Source organism: Podarcis erhardii, assembly GCF_964252035.2.
Source record: "Podarcis erhardii genome assembly, chromosome: 8".
Lineage (NCBI taxonomy): Eukaryota > Metazoa > Chordata > Lepidosauria > Squamata > Lacertidae > Podarcis > Podarcis erhardii.
The window spans coordinates 85,515,978-85,542,405 of NC_138499.1; the positions used below are offsets into that span (position 1 = coordinate 85,515,978).

General features: G+C 43.6%; 1 protein-coding gene across 3 annotated transcripts in view; it reads right to left on the reverse strand.

The window, feature by feature from the left end:
- Positions 1–26,428, reverse strand: part of VWA8 (von Willebrand factor A domain containing 8) — a 104,064-nt gene that overhangs the window by 55,980 nt on the left and 21,656 nt on the right. For all 3 annotated transcript variants that reach the window (XM_081872586.1, XM_081872585.1, XM_081872584.1), the window contains exons 9-23: positions 25,860–25,964; positions 23,656–23,787; positions 22,392–22,526; positions 21,739–21,816; positions 20,240–20,400; positions 16,552–16,665; positions 14,316–14,484; positions 13,527–13,604; positions 8,550–8,665; positions 6,794–6,900; positions 5,643–5,749; positions 4,937–5,008; positions 3,793–3,869; positions 1,400–1,475; positions 433–568 (exon numbers count right to left, since the gene is read on the reverse strand). In XM_081872586.1, the coding sequence (XP_081728712.1) occupies positions 433–568; positions 1,400–1,475; positions 3,793–3,869; positions 4,937–5,008; positions 5,643–5,749; positions 6,794–6,900; positions 8,550–8,665; positions 13,527–13,604; positions 14,316–14,484; positions 16,552–16,665; positions 20,240–20,400; positions 21,739–21,816; positions 22,392–22,526; positions 23,656–23,787; positions 25,860–25,964 (1,663 nt within the window). The remainder of the gene's footprint in view (positions 1–432; positions 569–1,399; positions 1,476–3,792; positions 3,870–4,936; positions 5,009–5,642; positions 5,750–6,793; positions 6,901–8,549; positions 8,666–13,526; positions 13,605–14,315; positions 14,485–16,551; positions 16,666–20,239; positions 20,401–21,738; positions 21,817–22,391; positions 22,527–23,655; positions 23,788–25,859; positions 25,965–26,428) is intronic.

A 26,428-nucleotide genomic window follows, 5' to 3' on the forward strand; every position in this document is an offset into this window, starting at 1 on the left:
TCCTTTTCTGAAGGTGGAGCTGTCTTTCTGCCTCTGATGTGGCACATCTAATGCCTCTTATGGCCCCTGGGACCAAAGATTTGCAGAGCCAAGGTCTTTTTCCCAGAACTATTTAAAATAAACTTGCAAGCTATCCAGAACAAGACCGCAGCACTGGCTGGTAGTACTAAAAATCTTTGTTTCCTAGGGCAATGCATTCCTATTATATAATTATTCTGATATTCTCAAATATACATTAATAATAAGAGACAGAGAACAAGAACCTAATGTACCGTCTGAGTGTTTGCAACCTAAAAGCTTTATTTTCTTGGGTAAACTATATTTAGATAGTAATGAATGACCAAAAGAAGGCCCAAACGTTGGAGAAATGTGCTGTTCATTAATCTGCAACAAATGCAACTGCTGGAATACTGTGTTCATGGGTTTACTTACTGGCAACAAGGCGCCTTCCATCAGACAGAATCATTTCTCCACTTTCCACCAAGGTTTTCAGAATGCAGGTGACATTTGTTGGGGCCTTGTCTGCCTCGTCAATAACCAGAATGTGCCCCTTTTTGACAGCTTTCACCTGAAAAACGTTAAACAGCACGCGCATTGGAAAAGAAACTGCACAACTCTGGATGCACTTCGACAGAGATATAAATTTACTACCTGTGCATTTGTCATAGAGTTCACATTTTGAGTATTTAAGAGAAGACATTCAATGGATTGTTTCTCTGATTGCTTATTATCAGTGCAGCTGTGGGGAGGTAAGCACAAGCTAAGCTCCACACACAAGCAAAGTGGATCTATTGCTTAATGTAAGAGGGGAAGGGGTTTTCTCCACTTCTCCCTGTGGCCTTGAAAATTTCTTCCAAAGGATTGGGGCATCTTCTAGAACAGCAAGGAAGCTGATGTGGGAACTGAAGGGAGAAATGGGGAAAAATGCCTCCCCTTCTCTTCTATTAGCAGAAACTTCTGCCAGGTCAAAGGCCATTTCCATGAGAGGAAGAGCAGCGCTGGATTTCACCCATATTTTTCATTTCCATACTTTTCAACTTACACTGGACCCTCCGGATATGAACTTAATTCATCCCGTGGGTCCGTACTTACCCCGAAAAGTCCGTATCCAAAGGTGCCGTTTCTGCGCATGTGCGAGGCACGATAGAGTGCTTCTGCACACGTGGAGAAACCCAGAAGTATATACTTCCGGGGTTGCCGCGTTCACAACCCAAAATTACGTTACCCAAAGGTAACATAACCCAAGGTACTTGTTTTGAGGGCTAGAAAACTTACTTTGAAAAGAAACAGGGCATTCTTAGATTTGTAAAGATGTATTTCACCTCAAGATAAGGACTTGGACCCATCAATGAATTTTAGTGAAGAACTCATATATTCAAATGCACAAATGTGGACTTACTAGTGGAGAATCCTCATAGACAATATGACCATCTTTAACTGAAGGCTGAAGCGTAAGACTCTGCACGGTCGTGTCTCTAAGATAGCAAAACATGCACAAGTCAAAAAGGGAATTAATTTATTCTTATTTCAAAATATCAGACTCCATTTTACACTACTAACAGCACTGAGCTTTACGGAAAAATGCTTTCATCGCAAAATTGGTGTGGAAAAGGGAACCAAAGTTAGTCTTATCAGGGAAGTTATACTCTGTTTCACCACCTCGAGATGATTTTTCAGTTAGCAGTCCCTTGTTTTAATGAGTAGAAGAGATCATGCCATTCAGCATTATTTTACAACCTTTGAAAGCTTTAATCCCTTTCCAATCAGAATATTTCCACTCCAACGCGTTGTTTAGAACACACAAGTTTCAATTTTGCAAAGTTGCCCCCTCTCCCCTGGTGTTCTCCATACACAATAAACCTAGAGAAACAGTTTTGCTTGTCCATGCATGTTTTTTATGCCTGGGTTGCCAAGATGACACAAAAGGCTTCAGGGACGCCTGCTTTAACTTTGGACAAACCCCAAATCCCTCCAAGGCAACCTGTCTCAGCTTGGAATTCATCTAATGCACCATCCTGTTCAACATAGAATCAGAGAATTGTAGAGTTGGAAGGGACAACAAATCATAGAATCATAGAGTTGGAAGAGACCACAAGGGCCATCGAGTCCAACCCCCTGCCAAGCAGGAAACACCATCAGAGCACTCCTGACATATGGTTGTCAAGCCTCTGCTTAAAGACCTCCAAAGAAGGAGACTCCACCACACTCCTTGGCAGCAAATTCCACTGTCAAACAGCTCTTACTGTCAGGAAGTTCTTCCTAATGTTTAGGTGGAATCTTCTTTCTTGTAGTTTGGAACCATTGCTCCGTGTCCGCTTCTCTGGAGCAGCAGAAAACAACCTTTCTCCCTCCTCTATGTGACATCTTTTTATATATTTGAACCTGGCTATCCTATCACCCCTTAACCTCCTCTTCTCCAGGCTAAACATGCCCAGCTCCCTTAGCCGTTCCTCATAAGGCATCGTTTCCAGGCCTTTGACCATTTTGGTTGCCCTCCTCTGGACACGTTCCAGTTTGTCAGATCTAGTCCAACCCCCTGGAAGGCAGGAATCTTTCACGGGAAAACGCGACTCCTCCTCTTCCCACCCACTGGATTGAATAACTCTAAAGAGAGCAAAAGAGCAGGACTTTCAGCCATTTTGCATTTGGTTTTTGGTTTTACAACGTGGGCTGCAAAATGGCTGCTTCTGCAGCTTTCCTGAACAGAAGGGTCAAAAGTTCATAATAATGTTCAAGGGGATGTTTTCCTCAGGAAATTCTGCACAGGATGTTAAAAGGTTTAGATCAGGAACGTGGCAATTAGGGGAAATAAAAACTTAACTAACAGAAACTTATTCTCCTTGGGTGATTGGCTGAAAAGGTTGAAAAGGGGAGTGAAAATATTGTTTAGGAGTTGAGTTGGAAAACAGAAGAGGTAATTGCTAGACCTGATCAGCTGAAATGGCTGAATTGAAGAGGAAGGAAACAGGAGAGGATCATGAAGAGACTCAGAAGCTAAACTGAGGGATACAAGTTGATAAGCATTGCTTCACTGAGGGAAACATGCAAGAGCACATAGATCTGGGTGCATTTGTCTCTGTTTATTAGCTATTCATTCTTACGGGTGACTGCTCAAACTATTCAACTCACCTTTTCCTAAAATTATGTTCTAAAAATGGTTTAATTTCTTGTCTCGTTAGAACTTTAAATGCAGCACATTTCCCGTGACCTTGTTATTCACTCCAACTCTAAATTGCTATATCACTCTATCCAGTACTGTGGTACCTCAGGTTACATACACTTCAGGTTACAGACTCCGCTAACCCAGAAATAGTGCTTCAGGTTAAGAACTTTGCTTCAGGATGAGAACAGAAATCGTGCTCCGGCGGCGCAGCGGGAGCGGGAGGCCCCATTAGCTAAAGTGGTGCTTCAGGTTAAGAACAGTTTCAGGTTAAGAACGGACCTCCGGAACGAATTAAGTACTTAACCCGAGGTACCACTGTATTGGAAGTAGGTTGGGCCAGCTAAAGGGATGTTTACTGGAAGCATCTGTAACATTTCACCAGCCAAGTGTCTGAAAAATCCAGTATAATTTATAGCAAAGCCCAATAATTGAGATAATAAAATTGATATACCGAGCGTTCAAAAAAAGCATCAAAGCTGTTTACAAGAACAAAAAAGTAAAATGATCAGTAAAAACAGCTATTTAAAACATTTTAAAAATGATTAAATTCAATGATAAGCTAAAAACAGGTTAAACAGGTGCCTACCTAATTGTGAAGTCATGTAAAATGACTACACAGCCCGTCTTACCTGTGCAGCTGCAAATACTCTCTTGGTCGATTGAGCAGGTGAAGGAATCTGTCAACCACCTTATTTTTCCCCACACCCTGCAGAAAGGAAAACCATTCCATTCCTTAACGGCAAATTAATGCAACAGGATTAAATATTCTTTACAACCAAGGAAAACCAAACCCCAACCATGGAAAAATGATTAACAAAAAGCAATACTGTATGTAGAAACAACATTTTTTTTAGGCCTAGTTCGCACAACACAGTCAACAACGGCTTCCTGGGACTGTGGGAACATGCTGACTTCCGGAGAGGAGATCTTTCCCAGCACCTGCAGTAGCTAACTCAAGGTTTAGCTTTGCACTGTCAGCTGAAACTGGGCTCATAGTAGTTAAGGACTTCCCTTGCAAACAACGAGCTGTAGGTTTGTCCTCAGCTACCATTCATGATGAAGGAGGAGAGCCCAGCCATGAGCCTGGGTTCAGATAAGTAGACAAAAGGTAAAGATAAAGGTACCTCTGACCATTAGGTCCAGTCGTGGAGGACTCTGGGGTTATGTGCTCATCTCACTCTATAGGCCGAGGGAGCCGGCGTTTGTACGCAGACAGCTTCCAGGTCATGTGGCCAGCATGACTAAGCCGCTTCTGGCGAACCAGAGCAGCGTACGGAAATGCTGTTTACCTTTCCGCCGGAGCGGTACCCATTTATCTACTTGCACTTTGACGTGCTTTCGAACTGCTAGGTTGGCAGGAGCAGAGACCAAACAACAGGAGCTCACCCCATTGCAAGGATTCGAACCACCAACCTTCTGATCGCCAAGCCCTAGGCTCTGTGGTTTAGGCCACAGCACCACCCGCGTCCAGGCAGGGGCTTTGCTGGCACACTGCAAAGTAGTGGCTATCTCTTCCCTGGAGACACACACTTTTTAACCCCACCTTAGTCTGCTTATTTTTCCAAAGCTCATTGTGAGACCCAAAGCTCATTCTGAGGGTAATATTCAAAATAATTTTACATCCTGGGAGGCAAGGTTTTTTCCTCATGTACAGTAACAGTGGACTTTTCAGTGTCAGTCCTCTGTCAAATTATCCAGGTCAGAGCTTTCAATAAATACTAATTACAGTAAAACAAAAGCACACGCTAGCAAGAAATATTGCGTTGCTCTCACCTGGTTGCCAACCAAGAGAAGGTGTTCGCCAAGCAAAAAGTCTTTTAGCATATCTTCCATCACCATCATATGCTAGAGAGAAATTAAAACTGCTTTGTAAAACTTGAAACAACTTAGTAATGGCAAGACAGCAGGAAAAAGTATTCCAGAGCTCTTGAATGTACATGTGTAATTTTTTGTGGTGTTGGTGATGCACAGTGGCCACACTCATTTAGAGAGGCAATAATATATGTTTCCTTTAATTACACATTAATCTATAGAATTTAAGAACTGATGTTGATTGGTTCAGCTACAGGTATGTCTAGCTCAGTAATGAATCTACTGAATAATACTAAAACTGATACTGATAATAATAGAGGCATAATAACAGAGGCTGTCCTTAACACACAGCAGAAAAATGTAAAATCCATTGCTAGGAAGGTGAAATAACACAGTAATGAATGGAAGAAGGAACCTTCCAATAAACTTCCTACGTGGCAAATGGGACTTGAAGTAAGTGAAGGAATTAGGAGTGCCACTTTTTGCTGGAAACAGCCACAGCAACCTTGTTAACAAAATTCTTCGGTGGCGATGTATTTAGCTAGAACATTTGAATAACGTTTGCAGTGTTTTAATCACATTAGAAAAGGATGGCGGAGAAATCTGGTCGTAAGTATTTGTTATTAAAATCTTGGCCAAAATTGGTCAGTGAGAGATCAGCACTTACTTGGGTATTTTCATAGAAGAGAACATCGGGCACTTTCATCCTCTCCAAGGGGTTATAAATCGGGATTGTGACCGCCCCAATCTTCAGGGTTCCCGAGTCCACTTCACCTGGAGGTTTCATACAAACCACATATATGCACAACTTTATCCATTCAAAGTGCAATGGAAATATTTGATTTTAGCAAAGTCGTGGAGGTGGGGAACATAAGATACATTGAGACTTGTCATTATGAAAGCTTGATTTTGAGAATGAGCATCTAGCTAGAAAACATGCTTATCAGGAGAGTTGTGCATTCTAAAACCTGGAAACTATTTAGAAACTAAATACTGTGTAGACATATAATGCCATGACTTGTCTCACATGCTTCTTACTACTTTTAGAGTTACAAAAGATCTTCCAGGTAGCAGAAAGGGGAAGAGGCCACGTTTTATTTTATTTTTTTATAAATATTTATTAAAATTTTTGAATACAAATGCATAAATAATAAACAACATTACTTACATCATAACATAATTTCATCACTTCTTTGGACTCCCTCACGTCTCCCGCTCCCACTTGCATCGTTAAAAAGTTTTTTCAAGCAAATTATCATCTTGTTTACAATCTTATATCCGGTCATTTAAGTATAATCTAGCAATTCTCCGAAAGGTTTATATTTTCCTTAATCTCACTTATCATCGAATTCAAATCTAATTTAGTGGTGGAGGAAGAGGCCACGTTTTAGGGAAGTGGGGGAAATGCAGCCCCATGCAATGGCTCACCGGTCAATACGTTTTTTGGGGGGTGGGGGAAGGAAATGTGGTTCTGAGAAGAAAAAGGTGGTTCTGAGGTTCTGAGGTGTTTAAAGGTCTGAATTGGAGGCCTGCTCTCAGCAGTGAGCTGTTCACTGTGCTTTGCCAGTATTCTGGTTAGCCTGACCGCATTTGAATACTTTCTATTTAGCTTTTGGGTTTCCCTTTGCTTAGAGAAATAGCTGCCATAGCAAACCCTCAGAGTACGCAAATGGCATTCTAGGAGGTAGTGAGATTGAAACACCAAATCATGACCTGTTTATCCTAAAGTTGACTTTAACAGAAGAAGCAGAGGGTGGAGGGAGGGAGAGAGGGAGAGAGAGAGAGAGAGAGAGAGAGAGAGAGAGGACCGCAGCTTACAGCTATAGCCTTTCCCCTCCATTTCCAGAGTTTCAATGGGGCTTGCTTCAATTCCGGAGTCCAGCAGATTTTTATGTAAAGCAGATTTTGCAAGGTTGGGTAAAAACCTAATGAGACAGAAATAGCAGAAAGTTTATTTTCGGGTGTGTGTGGGGGGGGGAATAATCAACAATATTTGCAATTCTCCGATACGGAGAGACAAGACCATAGTCCAGTGTGGTCCTAGAATACCATCCACATATTTGCCTCAACCACTTCAGATGTGTCTACTGAAATGTGTTTTGTGTTTCAGCATGGATCTTAGACACTATGTCATGGGAGAGCAAACACTCAGATTTCTTTTCATTGCTCTAATCCTTATTGCAGCAAAATGCACCCAGATTATAATGAATACATTAGTTATTTAAACAACACTAGCCAAGACAAAAGTCACAAACCTATTTACTCAGGGGCTGTAGAGCACAGGGAGGGAACCTCCAGTGTACAGACTGATCTTGGCCTGTGAGGCAATTTCCCCCCAAGCCCCACCCTCCTGCCCATCAGGTGACATCACTGGGTGGCATCAGCTGATGGGTAGGAGGGCGGGGTTCAACCCAGTCGAGGTCTGCTTCTCAGACATGTTCCCTGCAAGGGAGCAGGTGTGCCCAGCCAAAATGAGATGGACTGAACCTCTGCTCACCAACTGATTCTAATATATTAAAAAATCTCCAAGCAGTGTACATAAAAGAAGCAACAGCAGAGAGCTTGAACAAAATATTGCAAAAACACACATTACCTATAGAAACAAAGTTAAAGGTAAAGGTAAAGAGAAAGGTAAAGGGACCCCTGACCATTAGGTCCAGTCGTGGCCGACTCTGGGGTTGCAGCGCTCATCTCGCTTTACTGGCCGAGGGAGCCGGCGTACAGCCTCCGGGTCATGTGGCTAGCATGACTAAGCCGCTTCTAGCGAATCCAGAGCAGCACATGGAAACGCCATTTGCCTTCCCGCCAGAGCGGTACCTATTTATCTACTTGCACTTTGACGTGCTTTCAAAATGCTTGGTGGGCAGGAGCAGGGACTGAGCAACGGGAGCTCACCCCGTCACGGGGATTCGAACTGCCGACCTTCCGATCAGCAAGCCCTAGGCTCAGTGGTTTAGACCACAGCACCACCCGCGTCCCAAGAAACAAAGTTACTAATATCTTAATCAATCTCAATTCAATTTCCTTCTGGTGTACCCTCCCTCTCAGCCACCAGGGCCCAAACAAACTCTCAGCTCACCCACTACGAGAAGACTTCCTGGAAACTTGCTTTCTATGGGCATGCCAGGGTGGGTGGTCCTTGCTCAGGCTGCCCCTCGCTGGGTCCCACTCAGCTGCCCTCTCCACACCAAGGTCTACTATTCAGCTACTCTTTCTGCAACCCTGACATTATTAGCTGTGAGATTATCTGATTGCATTACAAGTTTTTAGATGTTTTCAATATTATAACAGATTCTTAGATGTTTCCAAATGTGTTAAATGTGCTTTTATTTTATTTTTATTTGTTTTCTCACTTTTGTATTTGCTGCCTTTGACTGAGAGGAAGCATGGGATATACAGTTAAGAAACAAATAATTCTGTCTTCGCCCTTTTATCATCATAAAGTGGAATTCAGTTAAACAAAAAGATCAAAAGCAATATCTGGAAATTTGAGATTGTTAATAAATAATGTATTTGTGTTGTTAAACTAAACACAATAATAATAATTCACAACCATAATAATGCAAAAATATACCTGGAAAGACAAGCTTTATTGACAGCATCATAGAGTCTTTCATCTGGGTACTGAGATAGACGCCGACAAATTCTCAAGAGCTGCCGTGTAGACAAGGATGATGCCAATGACTGAGCCTAGCCAAAGTAAAATTAATTTTATTCACCATTTCTTAATCAGTAACGCAGGAGGAAAAGGCTTAAATCCCAAGCTGCCCATGGTTATGCAACTGACACCAGTGCGCAATTCAATCACGTCTCTGCTGTAAGTGCTATATAACTTGAAAAAATCCACTATCCAAATAAAAAATACCATAATTTCACAGTGATGTCAATTACTAGATCTCAACTGAGGAAGTTCAAGCATCAAGACTTGAGCACTAACATTAGTAGGAGTTCAATATGGGTATGTCTTTAAGTTAACATCTTACATTAAAAACCTGACAGTACCAAACTACCGAAGGCTTTTCACCAAAGCCAGACTAAATGTCTTTCCCTCTGCAGTGTTGGATGGCAAGTTGAGAGGAGTTCCCTACCAGGACAGACTTTGCTCGTGTGCTCAAGACATCGATTCCATAAAACATATTTTGTTGCATTGTGCAAAATATGAGCAAGCCAGGCCTGAACTGATATTACCCTTGCTGGTACCTTTCCCGGGAAAATCAGAGGCTCACTATGTCAGGTTCCTACTGGAAGACCGGACAAATGCTAGAACATTAGCAGTGGCAAAGTTTTTATCGGTGGTTGCAAGAACAAATGAGCCCTATATTCTAAACAAAATGCTTGTTTAACCTGGAGGTGGGCTGTATGATTATTGATTTGTAATGATTTGTTGGGTCTCTGGACCGTAATAAAGATTGATTGATGATTAGATATGGTTAACCAGAATTCCCTCTTAAATGGAATTTGAAATCGGAGTTCGAAGCTGAATAGCAAACTCTGGTTGGCCATAACAGTGTCAGCTCAATGCTCTACCAATGTCAATCCCATCAAGTGAAGTGAGCGGGGTGGTTTGGCAAAGAGCAAGTACACAATCCCCTAGCCTGCCTCTGAGTCCTTAACTGTGGTTAAGAGATCCCTGGGGTTATGGCAGCATGATAAACTATAAGAACAATTCATCGAACTCCAGATGTTACATGGTGAGTACAGCACAATGGGAACCAGTAAGGAGATAGCAGCAAACATACTTCAGCTTCTCTTTCAAATACCTGCACTAACAGAGGAAAACCATTTGTAGCGCTTTCCAAAGCCATAGTGTTTGGGATAATAATAATAAAAAAAATCTTTATTTATACCCCGCCCTTCCCGGTTTTAAAACCCAGGCTCAGGACGGCTAACAGCCAATATGAAACAGTGATTAAAATGCGACTTTAAAACAGCATAAAACACAACATAAAATGCGGCATCAATATCAATAAAAATCAAAAATTCAGGGGTCATTTTGGAGAAAGGAAAAAAAAAAACCCCAGTCAGTAGACATCAAATGATCACCAGGGCTAACCAGCCAAGTTGGTCCCACTAGGGCCAGTAGGAGGTGTGTGAATAAGAATTTAAATGTGGGGTCCCAGAAAGGGTTTCTTCATAGAAGAGGAAAGGGGAAAAGGGAATAGAGGACCAGGCTAATTCAAATTGAAGGCCAGGTGGAATAGCTTTGTCTTACAGGCCCTGCGGAAGGAGGTTAAATCCTGAAGGGCCCTAGTCTCGTGGGACGGAGCATTGCACCAGGTCGGGGCCATCACTGAAAAAGCCCTGGCCCTGGAGGAGGATAGTCTGGCTTCGTTAGGGCCCAGGACCTTCAAGCAATTATTATTCATGGACCTTAGGGTCCTCTGCAGGACATACCAGGAGAGGCGGTCCCATAAGTACGAGGGTCCTAGGCCGCAGAGGGCTTTAAAGGTCAAAACCAGCACCTTAAACCTGACCCTATATATTTGTGGCTTAGAAGAGACACTGAATCCATTTATACAGTTGGCTCTCACTCTCCTCAAACAGCAAATTTGCACTAGTTAGCATATATATATATATATATATATATATATATATATATAAACACTGTAGAGCAGAACTGCTCACAAATTCACATCCATTTGTTCTCTTTGCTTTTCTCCAATGGCCAAGATGCAAGCAAATTACAACTATTTATATGAGCATTTTCTACATGGAACAGAAAGAGACTCTGGAAAATGTAACATCTGGCAGGGACATTCAAGTTCAAGATATAGGTCATGTTTAAAAGCAAGAGTAATTTGTGTATTGAACAGGTTAGCAACCAAGTTCATGCCCTGTCATTATCGCCTTACACAAGGGTAAACATGCATCTGGAACCCTATGGGGGGAGTGAGCAGCTATATTCTCTCCCTGACGCTGCATGAGCCATCAAGGATTGTATACCTAAGGCGTACATTTCAACTCGCAGCACAAGAGGGCTATTTATATCTTTCTGCAGATGTCCTGTCACTATTCATCTGTAGGAATCTCCCCTCGGTCCGAACTGTGACTCACTTCTGACGTGCAGGCCTCTGGACATTTTGAAATTTCAAAACGTTATCCCTGTGGAGAGGCCCCACTTTTCAGACTTGCTGTATGTCAGAAATCTGTGAAGGGCCACAGAGATTTTCTTTTTAGATATAGCAGATTTGGGTGCTAATTAGGCATTAAATGAATAATACATTGATTTTTTTTTGCCCTTCAAAACTACAGTGGTACCTCGGGTTACATACACTTCAGGTTACATACGCTTCAGGTTACACACTCCGCTAACTCAGAAATAGTGCTTCAGGTTAAGAACTTTGCTTCAGGATAAGAACAGAAATCGTGCTCTGGCGGCGTGGCAGCAGCAGGAGGCCCCATTAGCTAAAGTGGTGCTTCAGGTTAAGAACAGTTTCAGCTTAAGTACAGACCTCTGGAACGAATTAAGTACTTAACCCGAGGTACCACTGTACCAGCATCCAAGACACGTAATGTGTAATCATTTCCTCTTAAATGCAGACATAGAATAAATGGTAGTCAAATAATACATTTCTGAATGGTCTGGGGGATTTTCTAGGTCCTAGTTTCACTGGGAATGGCAAAATGCAGATGGTCATCAATGAGCTTCTAAGAGCCCTCTCTGACCGAGGGCAGTCCAATGGGCTCCTTTGTTTTCTGAGGAATTCTGGGTAATGAAGGGTGCTGGATGATGGCTAGAGCGCAGGTGGCACAAGTCTCAGTGGGAATCTGATCAAATATAGGTACAAATACACAGGTCAGTGGTGGAAGCAAGGAGAACAACTTCTCAGTCACTATGGCTTCTTGAGAATTGCCCAGTAGGGGTGTTTGGAGCAGCAAATTGACTGGTCCAGACCAGAGCCATATCATTAACGGGCCACTCAATAGACTCCTGTTGAGGCGCAAAGAGTGACAAATCTTTCAGATCCTTGCCTGACTTGATGCCACAATTAGTGGAGGTCTTTGGAGCACCGCTGCAGGCTGTGGCATCAGCTTAAGTGGTTCCAGCCTCAGAATGTCTACAGGACACTTGCAACAGTGAGGCCCTCTCCATCCATGCCCATTAGGGCTGGCAAAATCCAGGAGGGGGATTGGCTGGATGGGTCCAGGGAGTGGATGATGCCCACTCCATAAAGTGGAAGTGGTGGAGCCTCCTGAAGAGGTCCCTCCTGGATCAAGATTATAGAAAACTTCCCCTTTCTGGGAAAGACGGTCAAGAGGGATGTCTTGGCATGCCTGGAGAAAGCAGATCATCTGCACTCATTCAGCCAGGTTTCGGGCCTAGTTTTAACACCAACCCTGTGGATTCTCTCCTGAGTCTCCCAAAGGCACTACTCAGGGGAGGCACTCCTCCTGACCAAAGGATCACCACCAGAAAGTGGTCCTTGAAGACCGTGGCTCAGTCCCATGGCTTTGAGTTGTAGGGTCCATCAAGGGACCATTCCCTCCCTTATGCAATTCAACAACCATATGAAACCATTGGGAGCTGTCACATGCAGATCTAGGCCACGGAGTCCTCTACTTCTCCGTTCCATCTGAATTAGGGGAGGCTGTGATTAGGGGAAGCTGTGAAGGTGTGACTGATGTTGGGAGACAGTGATGGGCTGAATGAGAGCAATAAACTGAGGCTGTAAGAGAGAGGCGTGGGAGTGGGGCTGCTTCTGTGTCCAGGAGTTAGGTGAATGAACTGTTCTAGGAAGGACTGCACTTCCTCCTTGAATGAACTGGGTGTTTATGCCCAGCTTAGGTCAGCTTGTCAGCTATGGTTGTTCCTGGACCAGAAGAGCCTCAGTTGTCCATACTCGGGTGACCTCCCACCAGGACTACTGAGGAGATTTCACCCCTCCCATATCCAAGAATCTCCTGATGAGTCTGCTGATTCTACAGAGAAAAGAGTCAGTGAGTGAGTGAGTGAGTCAGTCAGTGTGTCGGGGAGAGAGAGAGACTGAGTGCTAGAGATCGTGTCTAGACATAAGGTTGCTGCTACACTCAGTGTAGCATTGATTTATGCTTAGACCTTTTAGCTCTGTATATAGTTTTGTATTATAGTTGTAGTTATAGAATAAAAGGAAGATATTCTACAGAGCTGCTCTCCGAGTGGTTTATCCTCTGCAAGACTCTGCAAAACTCTGCTGCGCAACGACTGTATTATTGTGGAAGTGAATCCGGTGCTCACAGCTCTAAGCTGTGAGTCCACAGCACTGTGACCTGTCCCTGTGAGAAAGGTGGTCTCTGGAAGTGCTACCCAGCTCGCCTATCCCAGTCAGGTTTGAAGTGCATGAGTCCAGTTGGTGCACTGGCTCAAGGGCGATGCTGACAACTACTGCAACATGGGACTCTCCTTGAAGACAGTCTGAAGGCTGCAGCTAGTGCTGCATGCAGCTGCTAGGCTGGTAAGTGGGGCATTTGCTGATGGTCTTGCAGCAGTGCTGTTATTCTAGGCAAACACAGGATGCGATAAAGAAGGAGGAAAGCAAAACGGAACAACTGAAATTCGAATGGTTGGACTCACAGTGGGATCATTTGTCTCGCGGAGTTTGTGTGCTAGTTTCAGCAGCTGCTCCACTGCAGCACTAGGAACATTTGGAACCTGAAAAAATATATATAAATATAAAATATGGCTAGCACTATATAATTCATTCATTATCTGAGTGCTGACATTGCCAAAATGGCATCATCCACAGAGAAGCATCAGCAGCCTTGGAAAACCCCAAAGTTTACAGAACTGTAACTTGGGGGGTGGGGGTGGATAAACTTAGGAGGAAAGACCCAGATCACTGAGGGGGAAAAACTGACCCAGATCACTGACCAAAAAAACCCCAGATCACTGAGGACAAACCATGCTCAGTAGCCACAGAACAGAGAATGTCTGTTTCATGAAGGGGGAAGCACAAATGGGGAAGGAGGCCATGAAGTAGAAGAGAGTAATCTGGAAAGAGACAGGCCTGCTTGCCTGTTCGATAGGCACTCTGCACAGCAGACTGTCCACACTGTCCACCACACTGCAACATTTTGTTGCCGATCCCTCTTGTACACATGTATTACACATATATACCATGCATGTATTTCAGTTTATATATATATGATCTATTCATTTTCACAGTATAAATGAGAGGGCAGAACTCAAAAAACACCGTTTGTGCAGCACCTCACACACCTCCTGCTTCTCAAAAAGCTGAGAACAGAGGGGGACGGGGGGTGGGAGAGAGAGAGAAAGAAAGGGCATTGGGTAGCCATTCAAAGGACTCCTTGAATGGCTACCCAGAGCCAAGCAGCCAGGCAAAGTTTTGCAAATACTTACCACCCCTTTAATAACTTTAATTTCTTCACTCTTGTTCAGAGGCTTTATGTCATGGAAAAGGAAAAGCGTCAAGAGCTCTGGGCCCAGCCATTGCTGCGTGGAGCTTCCTATGACAGGTGGCTCTGCTAAGGCAATTATTCTAAAGGAAGGTTGAATGGGGAAAATGGACCTGCGAGAAAACGGTAAGTTTTAGATGTGCCATCTTTGCCCAGGCCTGAAGAACACCTGAATGCAGCTCAAAAGCTCGTTTCGCTTTCGCATTCCCACTCATTGCATGGTCCGAGAGGTGGCAATGCCTGCATTATTCTGTTTTTCACTTTGTCGGACCAACACAGTATGGCAGCATTCTGAACAAGAATGGTACGTTAGACATCACTGCTTGGAAAGTGGCGGTTACAAAAAAAAAATCTAGTATTTCAAAGACTAAGCTGAGAACTGCCTGCTGAAAACACTCAGATCAAAATGCTGGTGGTGACATCAGTTATTTTTAGCTTAAAGTCATAAGCCTCAAAGCTAATCCCTGACTGATAAAACACAAACAACAAAGCGTCTGAAATAAATAATGTGAAATGGGAATAATAAATTTGCATTTGTCAAAATGTAGGAAACCAGCAAATGTCAAAGAAAAGCAACCATGCTTATTACAGAAAGAACTACTTTTGTAGGGCAGCTGCCTTCACATTTCTATTTTATACACTTCTATTTTCACCAGTAAACAGGATAACGTGCTCATTTCTGAAACTCATTCCAATCCCTCTGTGTGATGACTTGTGTCAGGAAATGCAGGGACTCTGGCAGTCAGCTCCGTTACAGGTTGCATTGCACTAATGGGGCAAGTAGCCTTCAAAAAGAAAAAGATTCCCGTGGTAAAATATCTGTGAGCCACTGGTGCAAAGCGTCAGCGATATGCAGCCTCATCACATTCATGAGGCTCCTCTGAGTCATCGCCAGTTAGCTACAGATCACAGCAAGTCCATGGCTCCTCATGCACTGCAAATATGCTACAAACACACATACTGGATGTTAATATTAAAAAAAAAATTAGGGGAAAAGTTATGAGAAGGAAAATACCCAGGATTTTAAACAAGCTACTGTGCTTGTCGTGGCCACAGAGCTTTCTATGAAGCATGGCACTGTTGTGCAGTGGTCCCGCTCCTTCCTCCTGGGCAATGTCCAGAAAGTAGCGGGGGGTCTCACTTCTGGGGTGCCTCAGGGCTCCGTCCTCTCCCTTGTGCTTTTTAACATATGAAACTGCTGGGAGGTATCATCACAGGGTTTGGGCTGGGTGTTCATGGTTGTGGGGTGGGTGGCAGTCAACAGATTGAGGTTGAATCCCAACAAGAAAGAAGTACTGGTTCTGGGAGACAGGAGGTGGGCAGGTGTGGGGGATTCCCTGTTCCTGAATGGGGCAACTGTGCCCCTTAAAAGACCAGATGCACAGCCTGGGAGTCATTTTGGATTCAAAGCTGTCCTTGGGGGCACAGGTCACTTCTGCGTCCAGGGCAAACTGCTGGTCTATGACCATAATAAACTGATTAAACTGGTTGTGTCCAGGGCAGCTGTCTATCAGCTTCATCTGACACAACGGCCCTCCCTGCCTGTGCACTGTCTTGCCTGGGTACATGCCCTAGTTATCTCCCGCTTGGACGACTGCAACACACGTGAGACTACATTTGAAGGTGACTCAGAAACTACAACTAATCCAGAATGTGGCTGCCAGACTGGTGACTGGGAGTGGCCACCAGGGGCCATATAACACTGGACCTAAAAGATCTACATAGGCTCCCAGTACATTTCCAAGCACAATTCAAAGTGTTGGCGCTGGCCTTTAAAGCCCTAAATGGCTTCAGCCCTGAATACCTGAAGGAGCATCTCCACCCCCATTGCTCAGCCCAGACACTGAGGTCCAGCTCCGAGGGTCTTCTGGCAGTTTCCTCCCTGCAAGTAACAAAGTTACAGGGAACCAGGCAGAGGGCCTTCTCGGTAGTGGCACCCGCCCTGTGGCACGCCCTCCCATCAGATGTCAAGGAAATAAACAACTATCTGACTTTCAGAGGGCATCTGAAAGCAGCCCTATATAGGGAAGTTTGATAATGTGTCTGATGTTTTACTGTGTCTGATGTGTCTGATGTTTTAATTTGTTGGAAGCCAACCAGAGTGGCTGGGGCAACACAGTCAGACATACAGGCAAACAAACATTAATCTTCATCATCATCACCACCACCCAGCAGGCTACCTTTGTTGTAGTTCCTCATCAGAAAGCTGTAGATCTTCTTTCAACTTCTGATATCTCTCATTCCTGAGCAATCTAGTGCCATCATACAGAGTAATGTCTCTGTCATGAATCAACCTGCACAGGATTTTACAAAAAAAGGGGGCAATAAGCAAGTTAGAGGTTCTGTTCTAATAATCAGTACTTGTTAATTAGAGAAACACTTCATGCTTGCCCTTCCTGCCACTGACCATCATAGCAATTCCTTCATGTGTTGAAATATCCACGCATAAAACAAACCTACAGGTGAACATGAATGAGTTGTGGGCCATCTTCCAATCTGAACACATTTTCTGAAGGATGCAATTTACAGCAAAAGTTCAGAATCAGAGTTAAAGCTCTGATCAAGAACATCCAACTAGGACAAGGAATTAACACTTGCTTTTTAAATTATGCATGAAGTATAATGTAACAAACAAGCTCTCCTATCTTTTGAAAGAATGTAGTATTGAACAGTATAGCAATACGTTTTAAATGAACAAAATTAAATATATGGGCTACAACACAGAGATGTTCAGGCATTCAGTCTGCCCATGCATCCATTGCCCAAGGGTTTTTCTTTCAAAAGGCAACCTCAAATCGCTCTTTAAAGCTTCCATACAGGAAAAGCACTTTGAAAATCTGGAGCAAGCGCTCTAGGGGAAAATAAGAGCTAAAAATAATCCTACCCACAACACAGCTTCCTGTTCTCCCTCAAATTCCAAGGTGTTAACAACAACATAACCAGTACAAATTCAAAAATGTGATTTAAAGGAAAGCATAGCAATATTAACATATAACTGAAGGCAAGTTCACAGAATCAGTGGTGTTAACTAAACCAGAAATGTACACACCGAACATTTTCACACTTTATTATCACCATCACAGATAAATCTCATTTCAATCCCTAATGAAACAATTTAGAATGATGACTTCTAGAGGGGCAGTAAGAAACCAACAGCAAATTCAGAAGACTGCAGCTCCAGTTATGAAACAACCATTTCATACTGAAAGAGTTAATGCTATGGCCTGGGGCCACTTTAGACTTTACATGGAAGAATTCTTTCCTGTGTATATGCTACATGCCCACGTGAGGAATATGAAAACACAGGAAGATTGTGCTTCAGGATAACCATAGGGCGACATGTGCCAGGACTGCCACAACTAATGGAAGTCGCTTTGCATGTGCTCGGTCTGGTTTCTAGATTCCGCCTTTATCTTAATTAAATGTTACAGTGCAGAATATTCCTACGTGTAATTCATCTATTTCCATTCAATGTGAGCATCAGATGCAAAACCAAGCCATACACTTTCCATCATGTTTAACAACTTAAGCAACCTAAGGATAACTCAGGACCAAAATGGATATGGCACCTGTCACGTGGTTTGGTCTTATGTGGCAGTTTAAAAAAGCAAAACAAAATCAGTCATGGTAGGATTAGTAGAGCTAGATTAGGTCCATTGAGTGGAGGTAAAGGTAAAGGACCCCTGGCAGTTAAGCCCAGTCGTGAACGACTCTGGGGTTGTGGCGCTCATCTTGCTTTACTGGCCAAGGGAGCCGCCGTTTGTCTGCAGACAGATTTTCCGGGTCATGTGGCCAGCATGACTAAGCTGCTTTTGGCGAAAAGAGAACAGCGCATGGAAACGTGTTTACCTTCCCGCCAGAGCAGTACCTATTTATCTACTTGCACTTGGAAGTGCTTTTGAACTGCTAGGTTGGCAGGAGCTGGGACCGAGGAACGGGAGCCCACCCTGTTGCAAGGATTCGAACCGCCAACCTTCTGATCGGCAAGCCCAAGAGGCTCAGTGGTTTAGACCACAGTGCCACCTGCACCCCTAATTTTTTTCCCCAATTTTTTTTATTGGTTTTCACAACATTATAAACAAACACATAAAACAAACAAACATAAATCATAGTCTTATTAAAAATTACACTTATTAACATTGTTAAGTGACTTCCTCGCTTCCCCTTGGTTGAATTTCATTGCATGTCCTTTTAACGGTTTTCCAAATCACAGTTCTTAAAAAAAAATTTAACTTAAACATTAACATCCTTAGATCTTCACATTATGAAATTAAACATATTAATTCATCACTTAACTTAAATAAAATCCTAAGCTGTTTTCAGTTAATTTAACTTAAAGCGCCCCTAATTCTGAAGCATAATCTTCCTGTGTTTTCATATTCCTCATGTGGGCATGTAGCATACACACAGGAAAGACATTTGTGTGGAGGGAGGTGCTTAAATCCTATGCCCCACCTGTAGTGCCATTTAAAAGGGCTACGGCAGGGCAACAGTTAAAGCCCCCTCCCTCCACATTCTGCATCAAGATCACCCTTCTTCAGAACTGGCAATTCTGTTTGTCAAATCAGCCGTGTAAGGCCAACCTATGTGGCAGACATGACATCTGCTGTGCTCCTTGGTCCTTTTTTGCCAACCTATTTATTTATAGTATTTTAAGTGAACTGCCTTTTTATGGCCAACTCGCACTTGCTGGCAGCTCCTCTCGTGCCTTGGAAGCACGTGGGACTGCAAGCAGGCTGTGCTCATGCAGAAACAACATTTCCCTGAACTGGGGGCTCTCTGTGGGGCTGGTGTCCAAGGCTACACAGCTCCATTGGCTTGAAAAAATATCGCCCGGACTCCACAATTCGTGACTGGTTCACCAAATTGGTGACTCTTCACAAGCACTGTCAGAATCTTCCAGAAACACTCCTGCAGAAGCCCCGGTGAGTGTGGACCAGTCCTGACAAGACAGAAGTACTGTTCTGGGGGGACAGGGGGTGGGTGGGTGGGTGGGTGGGTGTGGGGGATTCCCTGGTCCTGAATGGGGTAACTGTGCCCCTGAAGGACCAGGTGTGCAGCCTGGGAGTCATTTTGGACTCACAGCTGTCCATGGAGGCGCAGGTCAATTCTGCGTCCAGGGCGGCTGTCTACCAGCTCCACCTGGTACGTAGGCTGAGACCCTACCTGCCCGCAGACTGTCTCGCCAGAGTGGTGCATGCTCTAGTTATCTCCCGCTTGGACTACTGCAATGCGCTCTACGTGGGGCTACCTTTGAAGGTGACTCGGAAACTACAACTAATCCAGAATGCGGCAGCTAGACTGGTGACTGGGAGCGGCCGCCGAGACCACATAACACCGATTCTGAGAGATTTGCATTGGCTTCCAGTATGTTTCCGAGCACAATTCAAAGTGTTGGTGCTGACCTTTAAAGCCCTAAACGGCCTCGGTAACCCTGTATACCTGAAGGATCGTCTCCACCCCCATCGTTCAGCCCAGACACTGAGATCCAGCGCCGAGGGCCTTCTGGCGGTTCCCTCATTGCAAGAAGTGAGGTTACAGGGAAGCAGGCAGAGGGCCTTCTCGGTAGTGGTGCCCACCCTGTGGAACGCCCTCCCTTCAGATGTGAAGGAAATAAGCAGCTATCCTATCTTTAAAAGACATCTGAAGGCAGCCCTGTTGAGGGAAGTTTTTAATATTTAATGCTGTACTGTTTTTAACACTTGATTGGGAGCCGCCCAGAGTGGCTGGGGAAACTCAGCCAGATGGGCGGGGTATAAATAAATTATTATTATTATTATTATTATTATTATTACTTCTTAAAGCCTCGGTCGCTGCATCCTTCATTAACACCCCACAGATCTATTCCTCTAGGACTGTCACACTGACCTTTGCAGAACAGCGAGGGTTCCTGGGTTGACACGGTGAATCCCATCCAGAATAACAAGCTTCCCCTCCAGGGCGGCTGTTATGAGTGCAGATGGTCTCCAGGAAGTGTCCCCATTAGGGAGAGTGTACCTCTGCTGCAGTAGATCTCGGGCTGTCATATCCTATGAGTAACAACAGCAGCAGCAGCAAACTACTATTAGTGTGAGGCTCAATAATACAAAGCATTTATTTTGCTGGCACTGCAATATTTTGCTTTAATCGACACATCAAAAAAGGAATTGTGATTGTTTTAGCCGTGGATTTATGCACACATAAAATGTGCGATACACATATAAGCATGCTACAGCTTTGTCTCCAGAGCAGGCAACAAACATTGCCTCAAATGAAAGGATGTTGCCAATTAAGGAAAAATCCTGTTTTAGTCCTGGTGCAGTTTAAGGATTGACCTCTCTTTTCTTTAATCTGTCGTCCTTACTTAGTTGCCGCTACTACCTAGGCATCAACCCATGTCTTCAATAGGCAATACCAAGAACAGAGCAGCAGAAAAGAAAAACTGGTTTCTAAACAACTTCAATGTACAATATTGTTATTTTGTCATCTTATTTTCCCTTATCCAGGTCCAGGGCTCCTACAGCCTCTCCTGTTTCAGATGCCATCCAAAAATTAGAGCTGAGTGCTATCAGAACACTGATGAAACTTAGTTCCCAAACTCTTCATATAGATATTAAATGGTTCTGGTGATAGAATGGTGCCAAGTCATGCCCCAGACCACCTTAACACAAACCCAAATTTGTTGTTTTAAAGTAAACATAAAAGCAACCTAAACTATTAAGATGAAGATTTATTTTGAAAATGAAATCAGCTCCAGTTACCAACAGATCACAGAATCAGTGACCTACTTTTCACTGCCGTGCCTGGGCTATACCACCTCAGACTGCAGGTGGGATCTCACATTACTCTTCTATATAAAAATTAACAGCCCTGCAGCACAGGAATCATAGAGAATAGACTACAATTCTCAGGGCAGGGACTTTTGAAGGGACTTCAACTGCATGGCATCTGCAATGGTACAGTGGTGCCTCGCAAGACGAAATTAATCCGTTCCGCGAGTCTCTTAGTCTTGCGGTTTTTTCGTCTTGCGAAGCACGGCTATTAGCGGTGTAGCGGCTATTAACGGCTTAACGGCTATTAACGGCTTAGCGGCTTTAAGAAAAAGGAAACAAACTCACAAGAACTCGCAAGACATTTCGTCTTGCGAAGCAAGCCCATAGGGAAATTCGTCTTGTGAAGCACCTCAGAAAACGGAAAACTCTTTCGTCTAGCGAGCTTTTCGTCTTGCGAGGCATTCGTCTTGCGGGGCACCACTGTATAGCCTGGTCCAACCCCCTTAGTAAGGAATAGGGTAACACCATAAGAGACGAGCGACAATCCAAATGCAACCCTCTGGTCAGTGTGTGACAAGCCTAGGAGGCCAAGGGTTGGGGTATCAATAAACTTACCTGATATAGCATGACGGGTTCTATGTTATACCCTAATGTAGCTGCAAATTCCTTAGCAAGAACTGTTTTGCCACAACCCTGGAGGGGGAAAGGAGAACAAGCTGATTGAAGCAGCTGTACGTTCAACCTGAGCAAGTAACAATTCCTTCCAGGTGAGGCGCACAATAGAAATCAGTCTGTGATAAATTAGTATGGTCAGTTACCCCACCCTCACCAACTGGTATAAGTTTGTGTATATCACAATAGTGCATTAAATTTAGCACTATGTACAGTTACATTAGGGACGCGGGTGGCGCTGTGGTCTAAACCACTGAGCCTAGGGCTTGCCGATCAGAAGGTTGGCGGTTCGATCAGAAGGTTGACGGTGAGCTCCCGTTGCTCAGTCCCTGCTCCTGCCAACCTAGCAGTTCGAAATCATGTCAAAGTGCAAGTAGATAAATAGGTACTGCTCCGGCGGGAAGGTAAACAGCGTTTCTGTGTGCTGCTCTGGTTCACCAGAAGCAGCTTTGTCATGCTGGCCACATGACCCGGAAGCTGTATGCCGGCCCCCTTGGCCAGTAAAGTGAAATGAGCCCCACAACCCCAGAGTCGTCCATGACTGGACCTAACAGTCAGGGGTCCCTTTACCTTTACAGTTACATTATGGCACTTACTTTTTCTCCAATCAAACAGATATCTTTAACCATGTGGGACAATATCATTTCTGCCAATTGCTGTTCATGGCTGGGAGTCTTAATGAAATTGTCTGTCCCAGAATGCAGGTTTAGTGGCCTAGTCCCAGCAGGAACCTAAAAGACAGATAGCACTATGTTAAGCATAATTGGTTTAATTCACACAAATGGTGAATACCTGTGTATTGGTGAAAAGATTTAACATGGGGGTTTTCCATGGGGCTATATTAAAGCCAAGAAAGGGTCTCTGAGCTCTAGCTGAATTGATAATTAACTGTAGTTCTCTAGTAGCTAACATGTGAGTGAGTAACCTTAGATCAGGTGATTAAGGTACTGAGTTGCAAATTCGCCATCTTTGGAGAGTGGTGGCTGGAATCTTTTGTTCTTTCAGACTCTATGGAGTAAAGATGTGTAAAAGACTCTCCTGAAGGGAGATAAAACAGCTCCAGGGAAAATGGAGGGTGGAATGTAGGCACTACCTCTCTGTCTCTCTGTGTGTGTCTGTGTGTGAGAGAGAGAGCACTACGTTTGTCAGCTCACATTATAAGCTTATTTTATTTCTAAGAAGATGCTGAGCCTGTGCTTGATATGCACAAGATATGAAACTGTTTTGATGTATCATTTACTTTTTTGTGTGTTATGTTTTAAAGAACATTCTGCAAGTAAAATTTTGAATAATATTCATGGATCTGGACCATGCTTCATTCCAAAAGCACTCTGTTTCCGTGCATCCCTTTGCTTCAAACTGTGCAATATTAATATCTGTAATATGCTAACAACACATAGCTCTCTTTGCTCAAGCATTCACTCCAGAAAACAAATTCTGACATTTGCCTGTCAAATAATATGAATATAACTTGTACCCTGAACAACGAACAAACCATATGTAAGTCTACATCCATAGCTCAGCTTGTCTTTCTTACTGACTGCTGTATCATCAAACATTAAACTATGGTTTAGCACTACAAGGGTGCTCCACAACAAGCTTCCTGCTTGTGCACGCACACATAAGCACCTGGAACTGCCACAATTATGGTTTTAGAAGTTTTCACTCCTGCTTTAGAATAACCATAGCTTGTCATGACACCCAAGCAAGTTTGTCAGCATCCCAGTTTACAGGAATGCAACATATTGTTGATTTTTATGTCAAATTCTGGGAAAGTCAGAAATGAAAGGAAGGCAGCAACATAGCAATACATGTGCAATAAAGTTTATCCTCCCACTTGTTAAACAATTAAATAGTTACCTGAAATGTCACAGCTTCCCCGGCTATTTGAATTGTCACGTCAGCCTGCAAAACCTTGCCATCCTCCCTCTTGTTCACATTTAAAACTCTTGTAGGTACAACAGGTCTTTCTGAATCCTGGAGCTCAAATCGCTAAGAAAGAGGAAGGAATAGAAGGTCTAGATTATTCTATTTGTGAAAGTATTTTCAGCCCCAAACTCCTCCACCTTGTTTGGTCCTTAGTCTGGGCTTGGCCACCATGCTGAACTTGCACCAATGTTACAGGATCACCAAGAGCCATGGGCAAATATTATTATAAATATAAAGGGTGAAGATTACATGAGACAGCTTCCATAATGGCTAGCTGTATGTTGTCTGCTCCTTTAACCAGTCCTCCTGTAGACATGACACACACCCCCCCCACACACAAAAAAAGAGCCTCAGGTGGAGACAGTATTTGCTTTCTGTTAAAGAACAGATCTAATAGCAAAATGAAGCCTCATAACTAACTGGGAAAAGTAAAATGATCCCAAAATGTATGATTAATTTTTCAATATTTCAGATCTAGTTTAATTAATTAAATGTCATAATCAAATGTTAATTAATCAAATGTCATCAGTTTGAAGGGAAGGTAGCAAACATGGAAAGCTTCCTGAAAACTGGTCTTAAAAAAGTAAGGCTACAATCCTATGCACGTTTACTTGGGAGCAAGCCCTATTAAACACACTGGGAATTACCATATTTTTCTCTCTATAAGACGCACCCGACCATAAGACGCACCTAGTTCTGCTCAGCGCCTCTCCAGCAAAGCGGGAGGAGAAACGGAAGGGGCTCCGTTTCTCCTCCCGCTTTGCTGAAGGGGCGCTGCGCAGCTCTCCCTCTCTGCCCATCGATTGCTCTTGCTCTCCTGGCTTCAGCGAAAGCAATGCGAAGCCTCCAGAGCACAGTGGGAGTGCTCCCACTGTGCTCCGGAGGCTTCAGGTGGCTATCCCTGAAGCCAGGAGAGCAAGAGGGATCAGTGCGCACCGATCCCTCTTGCTCTCCAGGCTTCAGCGAAAGCTGCGCAGCTTGCATTCGTTCCATAAGACACACACACATTTCCCCTTACTTTTAGGAAGGGGAAAGTGTGTTTTATAGAGCGAAAAATACAGTACTTTCAAGAAGCATGAACAGGTTTGGGTTGCATATGTCCCCTTAAGCAAGAGCACTGTCAATGCAGATCTTCTGTGTTTCACTCAATTAACTTATATTTAATAAGCCTACAGGGCACCATGAACATGGAAGACTACGTCTCTCAAGACATCCTTGCTATTCAGTCATCATTAGACTTCAACATGTCAAAAAGAATCACAAAGCATACACAGCCCAACAAGACAACAAGAAGAATCCACCGACAGCATACAAATCAATCTGGCTAACCTGATCCGAAAACACACACACACACCCCACTCACAAACAAAAGCAAATCTCACTACAGCCAACCAAAGACAACCAACCACACTCTAAGCCACCCCCCAACCTCTCTTACCACCAAGGAAATAAACAAGTGAATAGTAAGAGAACCCACACAAGTGACACTGACACAAAACCCCACACATACACTAAGTCAGTGTTTCCCAACCTTGTGCCTCCAGCTGTTTTTGGACTACAATTCCTATCATCCCTTGCCACTGGTCTTGCTAGTCAGGGATGATGGGAGTTGTAGTTCAAAAACAGCTGGAGGCACAAGGTTGGGAAACACCGCACTAAGTAGAAGAACAGAAGCATTGCCACCCCACCCGACTCACCATTCCCCTTTCCCCATCTTTCCTTCCTAACCCAACACTGTATGCAACACTAACGTCTCACAACAAATGAAACTTATCTGTAGAAAACACAGCTTGAGAAAAGAGACAATGCATGCATTTTAAGAAATCTTTAATAAAAATATGTATTTTAAAAAGGAACCACAAAAAGAAAACACAGCTCATGGAATGCCCTCACTTACAGTTTTCATCAGTCCTCTCTGTCCCCACCCAAAATGACATGAAATAAATACAGAAAGCCTCAATAACTAGAAGACACTTTTGGAGACACAGCAGAAGAGAAAGTTCTTGAGACCATAGGGCTTTCTCTAGCTTTGAAACCAATAATTTAGCCATTATTATTATTTTATTCCAGAGAACTGTAAAAGTGTGGCTGCTACCTATGCCAGAATAATTTGTATGGAAACAGTGAACGCTTACCTTCAATGCATCTTCTACGGCTGTCTTGCCTTCCCTCCCCAAAAGAACATTATATGGATAAAGCCACCTGATTATATGCTGGATTGACATCATAGGCAAGCAGTTCTGGGAGGGGAGGGAGAGAGAGAGAACAGAAAAATTGAACATAGAATCACTATTGTGCTAAACCTGAAAGAAACATTGGTGCCAACATTTTGTGGGAAACAGGCAAGTGAGTGCCATTCATCAGTACTTCAAAAGTTATTTGGCAAGCTCAATTTTCTGAGGTTCCTAGGTTCTACTAGACTCAAAAAGATAGCTCTGAAATTAGAGAAACCCAAGCAAAAAAGCAGGTTTTCCTCAAGGCCACAGGCAGGGCCAGCTGAAGATGGTTGACTGCCTGAAGCAAAAGGACAAAGGTTGCCTCTGAATTATTACTACTCTCTGCTTCCTGCTACATAGCCAACTCGAGATCCACAGGAGGAAGTCTCCTCTGGGTCCATGCCTGGGAAGTGATCTCAGGAGTCTGCAGTGAAGTACCTTGTCAACAGCTTTTTGGAAGCCCAAGTCCACTCTGTTAACCGGATCAG